At 35.2% G+C, this 23,374-nt stretch overlaps 1 protein-coding gene across 3 annotated transcripts in view; it reads right to left on the reverse strand.

The window, feature by feature from the left end:
• Window positions 1-5,051: 5,051 nt before the first annotated feature.
• FGF10 (fibroblast growth factor 10) overlaps window positions 5,052-23,374 on the reverse strand; it is a 59,415-nt gene continuing 41,092 nt past the window's right edge. For all 3 annotated transcript variants that reach the window (XM_085213236.1, XM_085213234.1, XM_085213235.1), the window contains exons 4-5: window positions 10,925-11,028; window positions 5,052-7,373 (exon numbers count right to left, since the gene is read on the reverse strand). In XM_085213236.1, the coding sequence (XP_085069362.1) occupies window positions 7,176-7,373; window positions 10,925-11,028 (302 nt within the window). In that variant the 3' untranslated portion in view covers window positions 5,052-7,175. The remainder of the gene's footprint in view (window positions 7,374-10,924; window positions 11,029-23,374) is intronic.

A 23,374-nucleotide genomic window follows, 5' to 3' on the forward strand; every position in this document is an offset into this window, starting at 1 on the left:
CTGTAAGAGATCTTGGAATAGTGACAGTCCATCCTCCATCCTGTAGAATCAACAACCTAAGCCATTCCTGATGACTGTTATGTGCTTAAAACTCTGAAAGGAAGTTGTGAAATTTTCCAAATTAATTTTTTTCAGAGCCACTAGTATTAGGAATATTTTTTTTTTCAAATAAACTTTAATTTCCCTTGCTTCGGTTTGATCATTTTGTTCTTAAATTCTGTGCATGAAAATAAGGAGCCTTTCCTATCTGCAAAATCACTTCATATCCACACGTATTATAGAGTAGTTACTATGGCATCCATTCAGCACTGAACATTCCTCAAAATAAGAGAGTAACCCAATTGGATTGGCATCAGAATCAACACCTCAGGTTTTAAACAGTCTCTACATACTTGAGGAACAAATCTAATTATTCTGGAAAGTGAATGGCTTCCTCCAAAATGAGATTTTACCTCAAAATTGGATGATGTCTGTATATACTAGGAGGTATGTCAGTGTTGTCATATGAGGATCATAAGCATTGTGGCTTTTGGAAGAGCTCAGCCTTTAGGATTAGCAGTCCAGGATTATTTTGCAGAATTTGTTACTGCATTCCTCTTTCACAGCTGTTTAATTTACAAGGGCTGCTTTGAAAGTAATACCTTTTATTTTATGATGTTGGCCAATAATATCAGAAGCGGATGTTGACGGTATGGCAGTAGAGGCTGAATTTTCCCACCAATATCCTGTTATATTCTCTTGCCATGTGACAGGCAGTAGTAGAGGGGAAGTTCGACAGACTAGTATCTGACATGGAAGTGCACATGAAGCAAAGTGTGTCCCTGCATTTCTTCAAGTGGGAAAAATGGCAGCCACAGACATCCATCAACAATTGCTGAACATTTATGTAGATTGAATAGTGGATGTGAGCACAGTGACGAAGTGCATAACGCGTTTCAGTAGTAGTGACAGCAACAGTGTGTCTCCTCCACTCCTGAGGATTTTTAGGAGTGCAGCATGCAGCCTCTTGGTCAACGCTGATGAAAATGCATCGCTAGTGGTGGTGACTATGTTGTAAAATAGTGTTCTGTAGCTGAGATTTTGCTCTATCAAATACAGTTATTGTTCTCTTTGTATCAGCTGTAGTTTCCATTGAAATAAATAGGAGGCATTACTTTTGAAGTGACCTGTGCCAGAATGTTTCATTATTTCTAGTACAGTGCCAATGCATTTTACTTTTCTTGGACATCAATATTACATGGAGAGCAGAGAGTGAGGATCTGGCTTTCTGGGGTGTATACTGTGTCTACATTTCACAAATGAATTATATATCTACAGTTAGTCTGAATGGTGCTGGCACGACCAGTATTGTGTACGTGTTCATCTGCATAAGAGCAGTGGTTAGGTGGGCATTTTTGAGAGTCTGAAAGTTGGAACGGGATGGTTGGGATAGCAAATGAAGTGTAAGAATCATTCTATGTTAGAATAAAAACTATCATGTAAAATATTCTGTCTCAAACAGTGAGCATAAAAGTATGGTAAGAGGAATGAGCACAGAAATTGAGTAACTTTTTTTGTATTTCCTTGAAGTACACTTCTGTATTCCAATAATGAGAAATGCAAGAACGTCAGGACCCAAACCAGGATCCTTCTTTTGTAAGACTGTTGAGATCTCTATACTGTGTAACTTACTGAAGTAAGACCTAGTAAAAAACTAGCATAGGTCATGTATTTAGAACAGTTAGGAAAGCAATGAAGAATGTAAATAACAATAATGATACAATTTTTCTTGAGTGAATCAAAATTTTTTAGAAGTACTGCTTGGAAGATTTCAGTGTTGGCTGCAACATCTAGAAGGTACTTTTTGACTCTTTGCAAGATTATACAGTTCCTAGACTGGTCTTTCTGTAATTAAATATAAAGAAGTCAGGTTTTTTTAGGCTCTTAATGTATCTGAAACATACTGATACTAGAAGCTCAAAACATTTTGATTGCCATTAATGTCTTCCAGGACAGTTTTGAAAGAATGATAAACTTTGTCTGTAGACCCCTTAGATCTGGGCAGCAGAAAAAATTTTGAGTTTGTTGTGTCTCTTCCCACTCATACCTATCTCACTGAATAATGCAGGTTCCTGTATATTATGCACTGTATGCAAATCTGCTTGTTTAGCTGTTTACAGTTTGACAAAATTGCAAATTCAGGTGTAGACCAGTATTTGGCCTTTTCTTAGATTTCTCTTAAGACTGTTATCAGAGGGAAGAGTTAAAGAAGTTATTTTAGCAACTAGCAAAACAGACTCATCATCAAAAAAAAAAAATAATAATAATAATAATAATTGTATAACATTATTTAAATCAAGTCAGAGTAGTTTGGATGGGGAAATAGTACATCTGGGTCTTTAATGGATCTTGGCTGCACTGAAGCCCAGTGAAGCCACACACACATTTTACTGCAGTAGTAATAAAGAAGCTGTAATATTCTGATTCTTCTTTTACTGCATTATCTCAAGATATAGAGTCTAAGCTTTGATGAAATAGTAGATTCTGCTTTTCTACTACACCATATTGTCTATTAGTGTCATTCCACATTTCATACAGAAATATACACTAGGATGATACCTGTGTTGTTTTTTTTTTCTTTCACGTACTGTGATGCACATAGCCTCATATTTTGACAATGGACTAGCAGGATATTTCCATCAGCATATCTATTTATTTAAGTATTTATTCAAGTATGTAGCTTTAGAGTTGTCACTGTATGGAATTTCTTTAAAAGTTCTGGTAGGGAATTTCAGGAGTCCAAATTCTCCTCATTTAAAATGCTATAACCTAAAGATCACTGCTTCCTAATCACTTGAGGCTTAGTAATTGTTTCTTTATTTTTCCTTCCACAGTGGCATGTTTTCTTTACATTGCTGGTTTGAGCAAAGGACACAGCATGTGTTTTTTCTGGGATTAGTGAGTGAAAAGACATCAGCCAGATAAGTGAGATTCACTGTGCTGCATTGGTAAATGACAGTACTACATAGTTAATCCCAAAACATAGTCTGAGAAGGCTCCCACATAGTTAAAAATGAGGTTCAAATATTTTGAGTGGGTAGACATAACTGTAAATCTTAATCTGATAGGTGCAAAACAAAATAATTTTTCATATTCCATTTCTGTGATGGGAAAATAACTTTGCATGTGTTTTTCTGTTATTTGTGGTTGCACTGAAATGGTTTCAGTCAATTAGTACAACAAAGCTGGTAAGGGATCTGGAGCACAAGTTTTATGAGGAGCAGCTGAGGGAACTGAGATTGCTTAGCCTGGATAAGAGGAGGCTCACCTTATACTCTCTGCAATGAGAAGAAAGGGTGTGTAGTGAGATGGGGATCAGCCTCTTCTCACAGGTAACTAGTGACAAGACGAGGGGGAATGGCCTTAAGTTGCACCAGTGGAGGCTCAGGTTGGATATCAGGAAAAATTTATTCTCTGAAAGAGTGGTGAAGCATTGGAATGGGGTGGCCAGGGAGGTGGTGAAATCTCTGATGCGGGAGGTGTTCAAGAAATACGCTCATGCACCACGTAGGGACAAGGTTTAGTGGGCAATATTGGTGCTGCTGGGTTGATGGATGGGCTAGATGATTTCAGACATCTTTTCCAGCTTTAATTATTCTATAACAATCATACATGGACTAACTGTAGCAGAACATGTTTTTGTGTTAATGTATTCTCATTCCAAGTGAATAGGAAATTAGAGTATGAATCCTGCCACACACTCTAATTCAAGAAAGTAAAAAATGTCACTTCAAAATAGTCAGTGTCTTCCTGCATTAGTTTCAAGATCAGTCCTTGAAGCAGCTATAACTGATTGTGTGAACACAGATAATCAGTTTCAGCAGAGGCATGGATTACAAATGTTGACTCACCAACTTGTATAGTTAAGTTTACTAACCTCTAGAGAACTTTATAACCTGGAATGCCTTGGATGAAATCTTACATAAAATGCAACTATTTTTCCTTCTCCGAAGTTTATTTTAGAAGCGTAAGTACTCCTTCTTCTTCCTAAAATGTACCATTCTTTCATCAAAAGTCCTTGCTTTAAATTCATTATTTTTTCCCCAGTATAAACTAGGTGAATCTGAATACCTACGGGAATAATCTAAAGCATTTGGTTGTTATTAGTGTGGAGATAGCTGACTTACACATGCAAAGAATTAAAGAAACTTTATAAATGTCCTAGTGATTTTTGTTTTGTTTCAGTGCTATATAGCAGCAAACCACATCCTGTAGTACAGCGTATCTTTTCCCTTTCTATATGTATTTTGCAGTATCTATTCAGGTTAATAAAACAAAGACAATAGTCTTATTCTCTATTCCTCATATTTTATTACTGTTATTCAAATACAACATGCTAACATTGTTGCTCAGTGATTTTTGTTTTTCTTTTCTTTTTTAAATCTTTCCTCCTCAAGAGTCTGTCTGACAGAGAACAGAGTATATGGTTGAGGAACTGTGAAACTCTGGAAAAAAGGTCTGCAGTTTGCTCCCCTCCCACCACCAGTGGGTATTACAATATGTTAATCATGCAGGAATCATTGTTTCCTTCAAGAACATTTTGTTTTGGTTCATTCTAAGAAATTCATGTCAGAAATGGCTCCTGACATTTTGTGATATTTTTCCCGATTTTGCCCTCTGAGCAGCATAGTGTTTTGAGTACTACGATAATATTTATGCAAAACCATCCCCTGATCATATAAACTAGGTAATTCTGTCAAGAGAACCTCATTTGTAGCCTAAATGTTCTTTAAGTAGTAATCCAGTACTGCATTTGCCCAGGCTAACATTGAATGTTCATTGTGGGTGGTCCACTATGTCTTGTCAGTTCTAATTATTAATACAAATTTCTAACAGCAGAATCTCACAATTATTATGGTCATTAAGTTTTGCTGATCACCTGAAATTACATTTAAAATCTGAAGTTCTTATTTCTGTTTCTAGAAAACCTCATTTGTGAAGAAGCAAGCTGGAGATAAAGAACCATGAAATATAATGTTAGCTATTAGTTAGAATGTCGTGTCTCGAATTACTTTCTGGTTTTAAAAGAGTTAACTTTATTTAAAGACAGGAAATACAGTCTGACCACTTTGTATTTTCATGGGAAAGCTATTTTTTTTTTTTTTTTTTTAACAGCTAATACTTAAATAACAGATTAAGATTGAAGTGCTGGTTAAACATTGACTTAAATAACTTAGAGAAGATTCCAACAACACCAGCCTTTATAGAGATTAAACATTCTCAAAAAGAAACATTAAGCAAGGCTCTGCTTTGTACCAAAATACAGTTTCCAAACAATAAAAATAAAAATGACTTTTTCACAACAAGAAATATTGAAGATAAAACTGCATCATCAATATACTCTCATAGTTATCACTTAAAAGTATTTAGAACAAAATAATATTATACTACTTCTGTTTCTTACTACAGACACTGCAAAGGCTTAATTATTTATTTAGTGGAATACAATGTGAAGACAGTGGTACAAATTATTTGTTGTACTGTTTCCTATTTATCTGCTCTAACAAAATGAATCTCAATATGGTTACATTGGTGAGCTATCCAGAGCTCTATAAAATTACAGAGTAAAGCAAAACATAAAACAAACCTTATGTACCTTTAATTGAACAGACTTTGTATTATGCTTAGTTTTGTTATACTGCAGTTGCTCAAGTTAAGCCATGGGAATAGTAACACTTAATGAAAATGTGCTGGATATTATACATATGGAGCCTTCAGTGACTAAGGTGGATATGAAAGGCATGCTAAAGCTGGAAACCAGCACAGCTTTCTCGTTGGCTCTCATATATGATATATATGTGAGTAATAATCTCTGATAAATGCATGAGCATGATTTTGGATTCCCTATCCCTCAGTCCTTATTTAGTCATTGCTCCCACTCTTTTTCTGTGACTCTTCAAGCTGTTAACAAGGACAAATGCGCTGAATGGCCATTTTGATTGAATAAGAAGTGCAGGACTATGTTTCTATCTCATCTTTCAAAGACCAAATTTAACTCTTGGAAATTTCATACTGTTTAATTTTAACAATGGAATTATCAATGATTTGGACTGTCTACATCTAGGTTCCAGCCCAGTGCTTGCTGCAAAATTTCTTATTGATTGCAATGCATTTGTTCTTAATTCCACACTGAAGTCGAAGTCAGATGAATATACACACAGATACATCGATAGCCAAGTACAGAGGTGGCCTCTGCTCTCAGTTTAAAAATAGCAGAAAGTCCCTTTGAAGCAAGTATTTCCTGAAGTTTGTTTTTTGAGTGCTAATAAGTAAGAAAACCTCTCAAACATAAAGACACACAATACCATTAATCCAAGCACTGCATGTTTGGTCTTTTGGTTAAGTGCAAGAGAGTTAGGAAAAAAAACCAAAACGGATCATACACATTAAATTCTGCCTTTAAAGCCTTGTCCATTACCTATTCTCACAGTACTTACGAGGTTCTGATATTTTAACTTATCAAGCCTGTGTGAAGTACTGAGAAAAAGGGAAAACAACAAAGAAGCAAATGAGGAAAACATTTCAAATTAAAAAAAAAAGATATTTAACATCCTATTAAATAAATAACTTAGAGAGAAATAAAAAGGAGTGAAGTTAGAACATACAAGCAAACCATACTATTCGTTTTGTTAGAACAGTTTGATACTGCTTTGATTATATTTCTTAATCCTATCCATTCTTCCACAAGGCTTCTCCGGAAGCATCTTTATTTGTGCATATGACCCAAGTGCTTCCAGTAAATGCTTGCATGTCTAACTGTTCATAGGCTTGAATGAGCAATTAAGGTCTTTGATATGAGTTAGTATTCCATAAATAACTTTCCCCACGAAGATCATTCATTAGATTGTCTCACATTCCTTAAGTTCTGTTGCAGAGAGAAAAAAAACGTTCACACTGGCAATGACTTATATCCCCTTTGATTCAGCTTCTATCTTGCTCTTAAGATAGAGCACTGAACTAAATAAAAGTATTTCATTTGCCAGTAATTAGTACAAAAACTTCAGAGGATTCCCCTGCTCTTTTCAAACAAGCAGATGTCTGCACTATTTCTTTGCAATTATTCTTCAGGAAGATTACCAATTATTAATGACATAAGAGCCTTTGGTTCAACTGCACTGATAAAATAGTTCCTTCATCTATGACACTACTACCATTGGAAGAAAGTGAGCTGAAGTGTTTTTTCTTCTTGTTTTCTGTCCCCTCTTTGTGGCTCCCCTTCCATTCAGAGCAACAAACATTTGCCTTCCATTGTGCTTCCAATTTAAGGATGCATATGTATTGTATCCATTTTCTTCTATTCTTTCCTTCAATTTGCAATCACTATTAAACTCCTTCTGTTGAAAGAATAAAACAAATACACCATTTCAGAACAGATGTAACATTTCACTGTGTACATACTATTGACATCAACAGCACTTAGATTGCAAAATGTGGAAAAAAGATCAATTATGCATAATTATAGCAATAAAATGACAATTCATCTAGAAATGCAACTTCTCTGTAGTGGAATATAACAATATTAAAGCAAATTCTCAGTTATAAGCTCAAAGTATGAGGTAGCAATCTTGGAATTATTCATCATACCTCAGTTTGAATAAATATATCCCTTAAATATCTTGAATCAGATTATTGATACCACGTGCTAAACAAACATGCATGGCTTAGGCCTACTTCTTATTGAAAGTAAGATCCTTTACAACACACTGGCAATGAAAAAGGGCTTTTTTAATGAATATGAATCACTGTTACACTGCTGTTACAGTGGATGTGAGGCTCATATACTTTCTGAATTAAGATGGGCTTAGTCTAAAAAAGATTAATTTACTAGCCTTTATGATTCATATACAGTCCTATGCCTTATTGAGAAGATATTCAAGTAAACCTGAGAGTAATTTTGGGTAGAGTAATGGGAATTAATGTTTTCTATTTTTAAAGGAGATCTAGTTGCTATTTAACTAGAAAGAATAAAAAATACCAGCGCAAGGTACCATGTAGAGGGAGACAGCCTTTTTTTTTCTAGAATGTTAAATGCACTTTTATTTACTTCTCCATAGAAAAGAGAGAAATGCTTTGTTTTCACAAATGAGCGATTACTACATATAAAGAAATTAGATCACATAATTACTGATATTCTCTACAGAAATCTTTTGAAAATGGAATATTCACAACGTAGTTAAACTGCAACCAAAAACTGGCCTTTCATTTCTTCAGATAACAAGATGCCATTTCACAGCTGAAGCAGAAATGCATCAGAATCTCAGAATATGATATATTAATTATATGTAATATTAGGTTACTTATGAACCAGATGAGAAATATATCTGAATAATGAAACATTTTTTATGGTACAGATGAGAATTTCAGGGATTTTTTAATTATTAATGAAAACCCTTAGTTATTGAGCTAAAAAATATAGAAAGTATCTGCATTAATAAAATGGATATTGCTTGGCTGACTTACATTGTTTAAAATGAAATAGGGTAGGGAATAAGAATAATTAAAAATACATATTTCTGTTCCTATTAATTTAAATTAAAAAAAGTTAAACTAGCTAGTGTTCAGTGCTTTGATATAGTAAGCATTTTCTGGTCTATCATTAATGTCTTCTTTATTTGCCGTTCAGACCACAGAGCACACATATTTTCTTAACTGAAAACTGAGCACACTCAAATCCAATTTGTCTCTCAAGATGTTTTTCAGTTTTCAAACAAGTAATTATTTAAACAACCATTAATACTGTCTGTATTCATAAACCCACCTACAGATTGTTCAGCTTTTACTTGCAGTAATAATATGCCACCTCCCATGTCAAGGTATTAAGAAAGCAGGTGACATCAATCACATTTCAAATCCACAATAATTTTTCTGATCTGTCAGAATGTTATTTTGTTAAATAAATCGAATAATTCATCTTCCTCGTCTCCCTTGTTCTAACCAGTCAGTCAGATGCCAACATATCTGATTAAACAGAGAAAACTGATAAAACAGAGAGACAGAGTCCTGACTTATTTTCTCAGATGCAGAACCAGACTATAATCCAAACTTTTGTTTCTATTCTTAGACAATACAGAGAGAGCAGATGATGTTGAGGAATGGCTAAGATTTATTATTGGCAGGGGTCTGAGTGTTAGCCCAGAATTGCTTTGCTCATTTCAAACGGATTTCAGTACAGCCCTGCACCAATGTCTATTGTGCACATGCTTAAGAGTGTTTTTAAAATTTTTATTGGTTCTGTTTTTCATATCCATCTGCAAGCTGCCACACTGCAGTAATATAAGTCTATCTGCAAGTCTTGGGAGGATGGGAAAAATAATAACAGAAGCATTCTTGAAATCTCTGAAGTATTATGGAATACGTTTTGATAAGTCATTATGTTGTGATTTTATGATGTGAATATTGAAAAATTATCTCAGTTGGAATTAAAAAAAAAGGCTTTCCACATTCGTATCCTCCTGTCAGCACTATTTCTAATACACTGTGAATTACTGAATCTTTTGGCAGCAGTTTCCACCTATGGTACATGAAAGCTGCTTTCTTTTTGTGTGTCTATATGGTTGGCATGAATTCTCACCACACCAGCAGTGGCTAACAACTTGAGTAGGAAAACTTATAGGGGGGTTTTGGGATAGATCATCATAGATGACTATGTTAAACAGAAACATACAAATTTATGATGGTGATTTAAACTAGCACCTTTTTGTATGTCCAGAAGCATACCCGTGATCAGTGTAGCACTGGAGCTTAACTGACAAGAGGTAAATTTGTCAGCTGCTCAGTATACCTTTACACCTATCAACGGTCAAGGACTGACCACTGGTCATCTAGTACTTCTGACTAGTGTAATTTTTAAAATTAAAATCTGCATTTATAGGAGCTAAAGAATAATTTCTCTTTCAGGCCTTTCTATTCTTAACACAGTTCTTCAACACTGAGGTGGGGTTGAGGGGGTCAAAGGTAACTTTATGAACCAGGACTGACTAGAAACAGTGTGGATGAAGAAAGACAGTTTGCATAGTTTGTACAAACTAAAGCCACATAAAAGAATTGCTTCTTTACACAGTGGACAAACGTTCAGGTACCCCTGAGCCTAGCTGGTGTTCTTGCTAGTCTCAGACTATCATTACTTCACTATTTTCAGCAGGGACAGACTTAGCTACATTGTTCTCTTTAAAGCCTGAAGACTGGCTCATTACCTTTGTAGCTGACTAGTACAAAGAAAACAATATGTAATAACAGAACAATCTGGTGCCTGTGCCACTGTGTGGATGTGTGAAAATAAACTAGAGTTTGCTAGTCAGAATTATAGGTCATATTGCTTCCTGCTAACAATATTTGGGTAGTAATTTCTTTTTCTAATGGAAAAATCAGTTAACCCAGACTTACACAAATGCAAATTTATGGACAATTTTCAAACGATAGCCAAATTCTTCTCAGTCAAAATCTCTGTCTCCTTGTACCGTCTACAAACTTGCATATCAACTGGGATAGTCAATCTATAGCTGGCTGCTCTAGAAATCTTCTTAGTGTTCATAGTTAGACAATCTGGTTAGACATCAGCTGAAGTTTTACAAGATTTTGGGTACAAAGTATCTCTTCAGAATAATACAGTCTAGTAAATGTGGTTGTACTACAGAAAAACAAGGAAATCTGGTCTTAATGATTACATTTTGTAGATCCTTCTCAATCAGCTATTAGTTAGTAAGAAATGTGACTGAAGCAGCACGCACAATAAATGCCTGCAACTGGGACCTCATGGATGTGGTACTGCCGGAGGATGAAATTTTGATGAAGGGCTTTATTTAGTAGTAATACATGGGCAAGTAGGGTTTTCAGGTAAGAGGGGGAGGAATGCTGACTTCTTGAGAAGGTAAAAGAAAGTACTTACGGAGCCGTAGACTTTTCCTTTTTTGTTCATAGCTAAATAATAGTTGCTTTTGATGGACTTAACTGCCACAACTCCAATTTCTACAGATGTTATCTCCAATATGCCTATAAATAGAAATTGAAATATTTAATTGCTTCATTAGAGGATTTTCTCACTACAGAAAAACAGCAAAAAACTTGAAGAATATTCCACCTCTAGTATTCAGCACCAACTGACCAATAGACTTCAGCAACACTCTTTTCCAAACCATTGCGAAAACATACACAAATATTGTTTCAATTAACATGTTTCCTTTGCTAACCCTGCATTTTAAATCCCATAAATACTGAAACAGCTCCATTCTTCTTAGCATAGATTTTACTAAGATTTATCAGAAGAGACATCTGAACCACAGCATTAAATTAAATCTATAGCATATGTCAATAGAATGTTAGATTTATCCCAATCTACAAAACCAGTGGTAAACTATTTATTCCTTGTAGGACATTTAGATAAACTAAATCTCTTGGCTATGCTGAGCTGATAAATTCATTTTTTGGCAAGCGTGTTGACATCTTGGGATATAGTAAGGCTAACCCTAATGGCCACATTATCTTCTTTGCCTTTCAGATATCAGAAACATTTTACTATGTTTGTAATAAATATGATTAAGCTTTTTTTCTTTAAAACAAACTATTTCTGGGATGCTGGATGGCTCAAGGGGCCAGTGATGGGAGACAGAGCTTTTCATTTCTGTATTTTCTGCATACTGAGTTGGGACTGGTAGAAGATAGTACCACTTACATAATGAGTGACTTCAGAGGTGTGTTTTGAGCTATTAGTAGAGCAACTGGATAGCTATATTGTTTTAGCACATATACTTTCACATAGAACAAACACTGGTCCAACCAAATGACTTCTAAATTTTTATTTATTTATTTATTTATTTTCAGGTAGCATCGAGGGTCCAGAGTTTCTACTGATTTTGAAGTACTAATAGTCAAAATACAAGACCATTTAACTCAGTGCTCACAAAGGGGCTAAAACTGGGGAAACTGCAGGAAGTGCAAAATTAATGAGAAATCTTAGAGCAAAATATCCTAGGCAGAGTCAACAAAGAGTACTGGGTCACCTGAAACAGCAGTGATGAGTTAGCTCACTTAAAAAATGAATCTGCAACAATTTCCTCCTAACTATGTCTAATTCATTTTATCTGAGCAGAGAACTAGAAAATTCATATGTTTTTTCATTTACTTAAAAATTCCTTATGCCAACAACACATCAACAGTATAGCTGGCTATTCATCGCTTTTATCAGGAAATGCCCTGAAAACTATGCAGTTTATGCAGACTGTGAAAGCATGTGGACTTTAGTATGCAGCAAAAACTCTTTCACTGTTTTTTTTTTTTTTTTTTTTAATGAGAAATTAGCATGAAAAATCAGCTCTGCTAAGGATAAAATTTATAATGTACTAAAAAATCTTCACCTATGCTGTGATAGTGCTGAATATCCACTAACTTTCTTACAGCTATATGAGAACAGTTCTGCACAAATCTCCTCTCAAGCTTGAAATTCAGGGGATTTGAGCCAACAGTGAAGACACGGTTACACATGGCACTGCAATTCTGCTACCTGTGAAGGAGCAGGAAAAACAGTTTCTAAACTCAGAGATATCCAATTCAGTAGCAGCAAAGGCCTCTCTGATATCTGGAGCTCCCTCACTACTGCCAAGTGGAAAAAGATATGGTCAGTTAGATAAATGAAAACTCTAAACAGAACTTCCATATGTTATTTCTGTGTAACATTAGCTTGGAATTAGCACAAAGTCCTTAGATGGAAATAAAATGAACTTTAAATTAGTGGAATAATCTTGAGAGATCCAGAAAATGTGCAGGTAGAGTCAGTTAAGATCCATGTCCTACTTTTCAGGCTGACTTTATTGTTGCAAAGGAGCTTTATGTTATTTTCCACGTGTAAAATGAAGAGAGTTACACTCTCTAATCTCAAGAAAGGTTGGGAGGGCTCCTTAAGGTCTAGATAGCTAGCTCATGACAAACAGATCTGTGAGCCCATACCAGCCAAGGGCTATTATGATTTTTTTACTTAATAATGTTACGCATTTTTACAACAATGAAAAAACAAAGTTTCTTTCTTGATTTTCTGCTAGGGAATTAATACAGAGCAGCAGTCCTCAATACTTCTCTCCTGTTGGTTATCCCCTAAAGTAGTTGTGCTCTAAACTCAAGCAGTGTTAAGTAGAACGCTTTAGGTTATGTGGGTGACAAGCCATTAAAGACTAAGAAAGTGTGATACAACAGTCTTCTTTTCAGGTAAGTAACATATTTTTAGGACTTTTCCATGCCAAAAAAAAATGAGAAGAATTTAGATTCTTAGAAGAATGTTAGTGCAGAAATTAATATCTGTGTGCCGTAATTGTCTCATCAGTAAAACTAGGCTGGTTCCATCTCTAACAACACTAGTAACAATAAAAAGAGAATCTGATAGTGGAAAAACGTTATTTGTTATATGTTGAAATGGATTAAACTAAATTATAGCTTGTCACATTACGCTTGTAACAATCACACCATATTGGATTAACACACTACTGTACATGTGAAACTTCTGAGAGCGGCTGAAGAAAAACATTGTTTAAATATGAAACTTGTATTGAATTGCTAAATTTTAACAATTTTGCACTTGAATAACAATGATATATTGCTCTGCAATACAACACCCAAGATAAAGTAACAGAAGTATTCACAGAATATATAAAAATAAAATAATATGCTTCTGGTAAAGTTTGGTCACAATATCCTATGCTATTACAACTTCAGTGAGGCAGCCAAAAGAAAGCCATGAGCAATCTTATGACATTAATATTATAAAGCACAATAACTGACTTGTTTCCACCATATTATGCTATTAACTGCAGCTAAATGTAGCTGAATTCTTCTAAACTTCTATAAATTTGTTCTCATGACTACTGATCCTGGATATATTCTCACTATGTTTTGTGTATTTGGAAGTTAAAAAATGTTTTGTGATTTTCTGCTCTTGATCTTTTGCCTCTTGGGCAGCAAGATCCAGTTTGGTATGTATCTACCTTGCTGCTGTGTGACTGGAGAATTTATGGAGTTATGCACTCATTATAAGCACTCAATTAGCTATTTTCTAAATTGGAAATTATTCAGCAACATTTATAGATTTTCATGGAGAAATTTCTCTTATGAGTTTCATAGAAATCTACTCAAGGCAATGGGAATCCTTTCATAGGTGTCAGTGATGTAGACACAAATTCCAGAGGTCAACATGAGAGCATCAACTCATCTGACACAGATCTCCACACAAAAGTGATAAGGAATTTCCAGAACTTTGAAACAGACTGGATTTAAATCAAGCCTCTTTGATGTAAGGGTGAAAATATGTATTTCATTATTCTTGAGTCATTATTAAATTCAACAGGAATGTGTAAAGAAAAGCAATTGAGACATACAGTATGAAGCATAAAACTGTAGTGTATTCACCATCTAATAAAACTGACTTCTTTGAGGGCACACAATTTTCTATATTTTCCTCACAGTTTCTGTGATAGTCATGCACCATGACTTCTAGGCTTCTATAGTACTGAAATAAAAAATATAGATAATTTTCATTGTCTTTCAGGAATAAACATTTTAAAGTTTAATATTCTTCACCTGCTACAGTTTGGAAGTAAGAATTTGTATATAGTCATAGACAATATGGCTGAAAGGATGTCATGGCAAGTGCATTCCTTGGCCTTAAGTAGGAAAACTATTGTTGATAGATGAATTGTCATTAGACACTTCTGTAAAATGAGAGGTGACTTATCTACAGTATTTACATTAGAATGTTTTTCTGGTATCTGACATGATCTTTTGAAGTCAACAATTTGGGCCCATTATTTCTTGCTTAAACTGTAAATTTACAGGAAAAAAGGTTTTTTTTTCCTCACAGAAACCTTTTACACATTCAGAAGTTATCACATCTACTTTTCTACCCACTATCCTAAGCATTCTAAACAAGTCCAGTTTTCCAGTGTGTTCCTTAAAACTTTCATATTTTCTAGATCTTTAAACATTCTGGTTCATGTCCCCACAGCACAGCTGTAGTGCTCTTACTAATGTCTTACTGGTGTTGAAACAGGAAGAAATATTTCACATTTCCTGCAATGGATATATGCATTTTCATACATTTATGCATACTTTTTTCTTTTTCACAGGAACATGATTCATCTCAATTTGTGATTCACCACTCTTAAATATTTGAAAGGAATGCAAACAGTCCTTCCTTATCATATAATTGTGAATTTGTTTACTCCTAATTAAGTTTCATACTCTATGTATGCTTCAGTTAAGTGGCCTCTTCTTTATTCTATCACTTCTCTAATATGTCATGCTTATTCAGACCTCCAAAATACTTGCAACTATTCCATATTTAATAGTATCAGCAAAATTTATGATGGTATTTTCAATTCTTTCATTTAAGTTGTTCATAAATTTTAGATTCTTTGAAGAGAATCTTAAAGAACCTGATGCCCTTGTTCAGACCAACACTGAAAAAAATGTTAGCTCCTTAGACTGGTTTTCTATATAAGACTTTCACTTAAATTTTACTGGCTGATCTTGTTTAAGAGAATAGCCTTAGAAACATTAATTTCAAAAATCTTTTGCAGATGTATGATGCCTAACACTTCTCTCCTAAAATGAAGATTTTGGCCCACTAACGGTGAAAACTGAGTAGATTTGGTATTACTATCAATTCATTTAGTTAATCATTTCTTAAGTACTCATAATTTACAAACTACTTTTCCCATCCTTCTTCTCAGTACAGGTCTTGTCTTCAGATCTTTTGTTTTTCTCTTTATAAAGATAGGTGTTTTATGTTAAGTTAATCTTCAGTCATCTCAGAAGTCATTTTCCTTCTCACATTTTCCAAATCAATCTTTAGAAGCTTGGTCAAACCACTGAATAGAGAGTAAATTTTTTCAAATAAAAACCAAGTAAATCACCCAACTTAACTTCAACTTGCTGCTTTTCTATTCTAGCCTATGTCAGTTCCTGTTTGGAATTTGTGTTAGTTTGCTGTAAAGACTGAATCAGAAACAGTATTTTAAATACTGTCTAGTATATTTTTTGTATCTGATTTTGTTCTCAGCATCATCAGATACCAAATTAATAAAGTAAATAATTTCTATTGAATAATTTCATTTGTAATGAGATTTGATAATGAGCAATAAAAAAGTAGTATTTTCAGGGGGAAAAATCTAGTCAGTAGTTTACTAATTTCTAGTTACATGTTCTTTAGGAGTGTGGAAAGAAAAATAAAATTACAAATTAAAAAAAGAGGACAGAAAAACACTGTGGATTCCATTATGGTTTTAAAACAGATAGTACGCTATTATTTTACAGCCATTACTCTGTAAACTTTCACAATTGTAACTAATCCCCTTTGACCACATCCACTGTAAAAGCATGGCTTTCAATATCCAAACCATTTCCATCTCTACATAATTAGAAACATTTTAAATATCAAGAGATGTGCCCTGTAGCCATGCATGTGCTGTATTTACAGGTCCCAAGGGCTAGGAACATACTCCCAGTGGAACTCAAATATATTTAACTTAAATAAACTGTATTTTTACGGTTTATAAAAGTGATCATTATATAAATGAGAAAGTAAAAGAAAACTGTCTTGCACACAGAGAGACTGTTTAAAACCAAAAGGAAAAAAAAAAAAACAAAAACAACTCTTACATAATTCTGAACTCTAATTCAAAATTTCTTATGCTCTTATAAAAATGTCAGTGATATGAAGCAAAAAATTTACAGAACATCCTACAGCATCCTGAAACTATGTTAGGTGGTTTCTTCATAGAATCATGGAATGGTTTGCATTGGAAGAGACCCTTAAGACCATCTAGTTCCAGCCCCCTGATATACGCAGGGACACCTTCCATTAGAACCCCATCCAACCTGGCCTGGAATGCCTCCAGGGAGGGGGCATTTGCAACCTCACTGAGCAACCTGTTCTGGTGTCTCAACACCCTCACAGTAAATAATTTCTTATTGATATCTAGCCTAAATCTACTCTCTTCCAGTTTAAAACCATTTTCCTTCATCCTGTCACTAACTACCCTTATAAAAAGTCGCCCTCCAGCTTTCCTATAGCCCCCTTCAGGTACTGGAAGTCTGCAATAAGGTTTTTCCTTTGTTAGGAAATAGTAAACTTGACATAGTACAAGATACATTATTGATACTCAGTCACGCCATGTAATAAGCACCACATGATTCTCGGGCCAAATTGAACTTTGCGGTGTGAAGCAGTGGCCATTTTTCTTTGTCCTGTGTAAAGTAAGTTCTTAAAATGCACTATATGTTTGCCATGCTAGTTTTAAAGTAGAGGAAAAGGGACATCTTGCATCCTCCCCTATTTAGAGCCCTGCCATTTCAGATAAGATGCCACATATATGGCAATCCAGAGGCAGTCCCTCCTGTTCTTCATTTTTCTTCTGTGTGAATAAATATTGCAGATGAAGAGTGATTTCAGTTGGATGGTATGTAATGATAACTGAGAGTTTATGTAAGTTTCCAGTCTCCTAAATGATGGCAAGAAGCTGCTGAGCCTGTGAAGACAGCTGCTACTCTTGGTGGGTAACTGGGTAACTAGAGAGAGGAAGACTTGGCAACACACCTTTAGCCTGAGTTGTGAGATCTTGGGCTTGGTCTACATCCACAGTCTCTAGGTGGGCTCTTTTGACTGGAAGTGGCTTGGATCAAGCAAAGTAGGTGATAAAGCATCATGTTGAAGATTTCACTGTTCAAAAACCTGGTCTTAACAGGTGATTTGAAAACAGATTGTTTAAAGAAGTGAGAAGATGGGATGTGGTCATGCAAGAGAAGAATGAAATGCTAGGGAATGAGAGGCTGCTGAGTCTGTTTCCCTCCACCATTTACATCTATGGAGGGCATGTTGAAAACATCTCCAAATCACACATTCCTATTTTTTATTTGTTTTGCTAAAGAATTGTTGACTTCAGAAAGAGGAAGATGATGGAGCAGAAAATAAACCTACGAAAAATAAAGAGGGATATACAAAGGCTGGCTTTGGAAGCACTTTCAACCAAGCAAAGTAGCTCCAATAAAACATGACCTTCTGGATTTTGTGGCTGTGTGTGAAGTATAGCTTCAGGTATAAATCTGCAGTACAAAAGAGTTACAGATAGAAATCTGAAATAAGCAACAACCTGAACCATAACCTAAGCTTCAACTTAAGACCAAAATTTTATTTGAAGTTAAAAGTTTGGTGCTTTTTATTATTATTTAATATTTGTTGAGACCTCAACCTTTCCCTCTCTAAATCAGATGTTCAAATATTGAAATACTACAAAGAAAGTTTCTGATATGTCATAGTTAGATCAAATGTAGCCAAAATGTGAATGTCCCATGAGCTTTTTGACATCTGATTCATGATGATAAGCCTGAGATAAATGTCCAAACTTCTGAGAGACTGTGGGAACAGGACTTCAGAGCCCTCCTGCATGAGAACAGTACTGGCATAAATCTCAAAACATCCACTGTTCACAAGGACCATAAAAAAGATTTTTATAATTAGAGCTCTTTATCAGATCCACAGAGGGATTAAAGGAAAATAATCTTCTCCTTTCCTTATCTACTCCTTTTATGAGTTTGATTTCAGAACAGAACAAGGATCACTCAACCAAAGCTCCTCTGTACACTTAAGTAAAGGGAAAGATGGAAGCACTATGGTACATAGGAAGAGAAGATCTTATAACTGATACAATGCTAAGAGCTGTTAGCTAGCAAAAGAGGAGCTTAAATTTAGCTACTTTATGTAGCTGAATGTCAGGAAGCAATCCTGACATGCATGTGAAATATGTTCTGACATGTAATTAAAAATGAATTATATCCACTAGTCAGTGACATAAGCAGTTCTGAACATCAGCACTTTCTCTGCTAGATCTCAAAAGCCAGACATGAAACTTAACCAAAGCGAATGCAGGAGGACACATCTATGTCGTCATTTGAGGTCAGATCAGTTTTTAGGGACACCTTGTCCCTCGCTTTCATCACATACATGCAATCATGTCATCAGATTTCTCCACAGTACTGCTGAAGTTATTTAAAGGAGGGGAAGATGACAAAGGCTCTTTCTTCCTTCATTAAATTTAATTTACGCTATGGAGATGGAATGGCTACGGATAAAGACAACCATACGTACTATAACAATCAGAGTTTAGATTTCTTGAACTATATTCTTTGAGCCAAGACAAGAATGGGTACTGCTAACTCTATGAATGTTGATGGAAAATGTAAGTCGGAAGACTTCAGGCTGCCAAATGTCAGAGTCAATTATCTGAATTGTTTCTGGGATAGAGGAGTTACAACTGATAACTCAAACTGACCAAGTTATTGTAGCAATTCACAAGAAAAAAAAGAGGGAAACAGAACACCCCAAACTGGTATATATGGTTAAATTCATTGTTGTTCTTACCTGGTCTGTTAGCTCTGTTGACAGAGACAAGTTAAGAATTTCCAGCCCTCCTTTCCCCCTAATATTTTTCTCTGCCTCTGTGTTGAAGTTCACCAACCCTTCAAATATAACTGTGGAGAAGCACTGTAAACAAAATCATTGGAATGATCTGGCTTGGAAATAAGCTTTCAATATGAAACAAACAACCATAAGGAATAAACAATCCAAGTTTTTGCAGTCATTCCTGTTTTCTAGATCTCCTATTGCTTTCTTTCTGGTCTCTTTCCAACAGCTAATTTTTTTTTTAAGTGAGGTGCCCAAGGCTGGACCCGTATTCTGACTAAGGTCTGATGGGTACTGAATAGAACAGAAAGATTACTTCATGTCTTTATAAGGAAACTTGGATACCAATCCAAATCCTAATCGAAACTTGGCAGACTGTTCATGTTTCCATTTAGTAGACAGGACCAGGCACTCAGGAGTTCTTCCAAAACTTAACTTTTTATGTCTTCACCAAAATACATAGGATGGTGCAAAGCTTCTAAGATATCAATATAGCTCAATAAATTTCCTCAAAGGTGTATGGAGCTGCCCACTTGTAACCTACGTGGAATCCCATTTTATCTTTCACATTCATGAACATTATATTCACCTCCTGCATTTTACCATTTGTACTAATTTCAACTTCAATAAGAGAGCAAATTGGAAGAAACTTTCCATTTATTGTCCAGCCTAACACACAAGGAAAGGATAATATACAGCCAATGTCATGGTGAATGAAACAGACAAAATGAATGGTGATTGAAGAAATAGTTCTCCTTCACTTACAGTCTCAAGAAAGGCAGGTCTTTGCTTCTCAGGCAGTCAGCTAATGCTCAGCTATAAGCTCTTAGCAAACACAGTATTAAAACATTGGGCACAAATTATATGTAATGGGGTACTTAGGCACTAGCAGATAAGAGCAGATGGAAATGAGCCTGGGTGCTAACGAAGTCACATAAATAAAAGGTATTCCAATGAGATGTTGTATCTGTGCTGTACGATGTGTGAAACTGGTGGCCTCTGATGCTCCTCTCTCAACAGTCTATCCAAGAGACAGGTCTGTTGCCTCCTACTGAGACTGTTTCACACATGCTTTAGCTATTCTAGTTAAAGGGGCTGATCAGCACATGGAAATGAGAGAAAATTTCTCTCATTATTTTTAATTATTATTTTTAATAGAATTATTTAAGAATCTTATAATAAAAAAATATTTTTAATCTGTTATGATCTCAACTCAACTTCTTGTTATAAAGTACAGTGACCTTGGAAAAATCTCTCAATTGCTACTCTCAAATACTTATCTTCTTGTGTAAGGTGGGAGACAAAGAGAAACTTATTGCATAACTGTGGCACCAAAGTTGGGAATTTACACTGCACTGCCAGAAGACAGGATCCTCTTCTAAAGCTGTATGAACAAAATGACCTAAAATTTGGGGTAAAATGGAAAATCACAAAGTTCTAAAGGCTCCTTTTCATGGGACTTATGGCACAGATTCTAGCACTATCCTGCTACTACTGTATTTCTACGTAAAAATCTTGCCAAATGCATTAATTCACCACATCAATTAGTTGTTGGTTCTAATGCTTTATGCCTGTTTTTGCTTCTCACAGGAAAAAAGGTACTTTATGTATGGGATCTGTATGTTTATACAGAAAGACAACCCTAGATAGCGATAGTGATCACTCTTTTTCACATAATTATCTTAGGTGGCAGTAACTCGTAAATATTTTCAGCAGTTTTCATCTATAATATCATAAATTACCCCACTATAGCTTGGTCACAACAGTAGCATTTTTTAAAAAAAGAAACATCATAATTATTGAGGGAAAGGAATGAAGATTTTGGAAGAATAGATTGGGGCAACTGTACAGAAAGGGATATTAGAATCAGTTATCAGTAAATGACTGGAAACAGTATTTCATATTAGTCCTTCACAACTTTTTTCTTCTCCAAATTATTTTATTGACTGCTCTGGATGTAACAAAATGAAAGAGAGGTCTTTGATCCTAATACTCGTATTCACATAGTTTGGGTCTATGTTTATAATTTAACATTGTCATAGACTATGAGAAGCTCATAACTTTGGAGGATCCGTTGCCAATAAACTACTGTCTTCAGTTTTTCAGACGAGATATTTACTGAAAAAGATAATATCAGCGTGTTACTGGATAATCTTGGAATAAATAAAGAGACTATGAATGGACTGAGAAATTCATTGCAAGTTGTTAATGCAGAAGAAGATGTTAAGGCCAACAGTATATTTACTTAAAAGAACTACTTACATAGATGACCTTGGATCATGGTTTCATTGCTTTGCCTATTTACTTTTTGTTTTCTTTGACATAAATAATTCTTAATTCATCCTAAATAATATACAATCAAAAAGGTACCATTCAATAACTGCAAGTATTATTCTTGTTATAATATGTTATCAGCTTCTTATTTTTAATGTTAGATTTTTACTTTGTCTTACTTATATCCCATATACTTCCATTTAACCATCAAAGGTATGCTGAAACACTAAAACAAGTAATAAGGTCTGTACTCTTGCACACAGATAAAAACTATTGCCTGCTATAGTACGAGCACCTGATATACATCTTTCACAGTGTTTTCATCTTTAATACTTGACTGTCTCCTAACCTGGCTGGACCTGGTATCTTCAGTCTTCTAGTAAAAGCAATTTTTTTCAACTCCCAATGAGAAGTGATAAGTTCTGTCTTCTTAAACATTCATTCAACACCTCATCAAAAAGCAGAATGACAAAATCGTCAGTCTTATACAGAAACTTAAAAGGCTGATCTTCAGGGCACAATCATTTCACACCCTTCTGCTTTCATTATCTTCAAGTCTCCTTCTATTTTGTTTCCCATCTTGCCCGCTGATATCTTCAGATAACAGCTAACAAGCATGTTTTGCACACAGGATTATCTGATCTAATTGCACGTGTGGCCTGAGTTGCTGGAATCTTTTTATTTCTCTTTTTTATTGAAATACACAAGAATTCTGTGCAACTGTGAGTATACAAAGCTATGCTTGGTACAGCTAGTGGACAATGGGATACAGAATGTCTGGTACAATTCTTTCCACATTTTCTGTGCAGCCTACAATGTTTAAATTGAGTCTTCTGCTCATTGGATTTTAACAGCACAAAATCCCATTCAACTCACTGGCATCTATCTAACCCTCAGCTGACAGTGAGTGGGATTTTTCCTGCAATTTCAGCAGAATCCTTGCTAGGGAATATGTGAAGTTAAGGCAAGCAAACTGCTGGCCCTCTCCACTATGCACTCGTATGTCAGTTCAGAGATACCTTTAGTTACACTACTGCCTAACACTGCAAAGAGCACATGGAATCTTGATCATTTAGTTAAAATTGTCTGACAGCCGTACTTACACCTTCTATAATGGACTGGCGTATCTGTGAGAATACCTGGGACCTATTTACTCTGACTATCACCTCTAAAGACTTTAGGCAAACCCTCTGATGTATTAGTAAGTTTGTTCAGTTCTGAGTGTCTGACATGTTGTGAAGACTGTGTAACATCCCACCAGTGTGCCGCTTATGATGCCAAGGTTGTGTACAACTCCTCTTGCAGGGCCTGGTATGAGAATGCATAAAGCCAAAGGAACCAAACCAGAGCAAAATTTTCTATGCGCACCGTAATTACTGGGGCAAGTATATTCCCAGAAGGCATCATCTCTTCTATATACATGGTAAGGAGCTGATCTATAGGTAACAATAAACAAAGAAGTAGTGGTTTAAAAATAGAGAACATATGAAATCACTTTTTTTCAGAAAAGTCACACTTAAATTTTTGCATTGTTTGTCCTCAACAGGGAGGAAATGCAGAGATATTTCAGGTTTCCAGCTGACAGGGCAGTAAAATACCAGATAAAATTAAACATAGATGGGT

The sequence above is a fragment of the Meleagris gallopavo genome, chromosome Z (assembly GCF_905368555.1).
Source record: "Meleagris gallopavo chromosome Z, MGAL_WU_HG_1.1, whole genome shotgun sequence".
Lineage (NCBI taxonomy): Eukaryota > Metazoa > Chordata > Aves > Galliformes > Phasianidae > Meleagris > Meleagris gallopavo.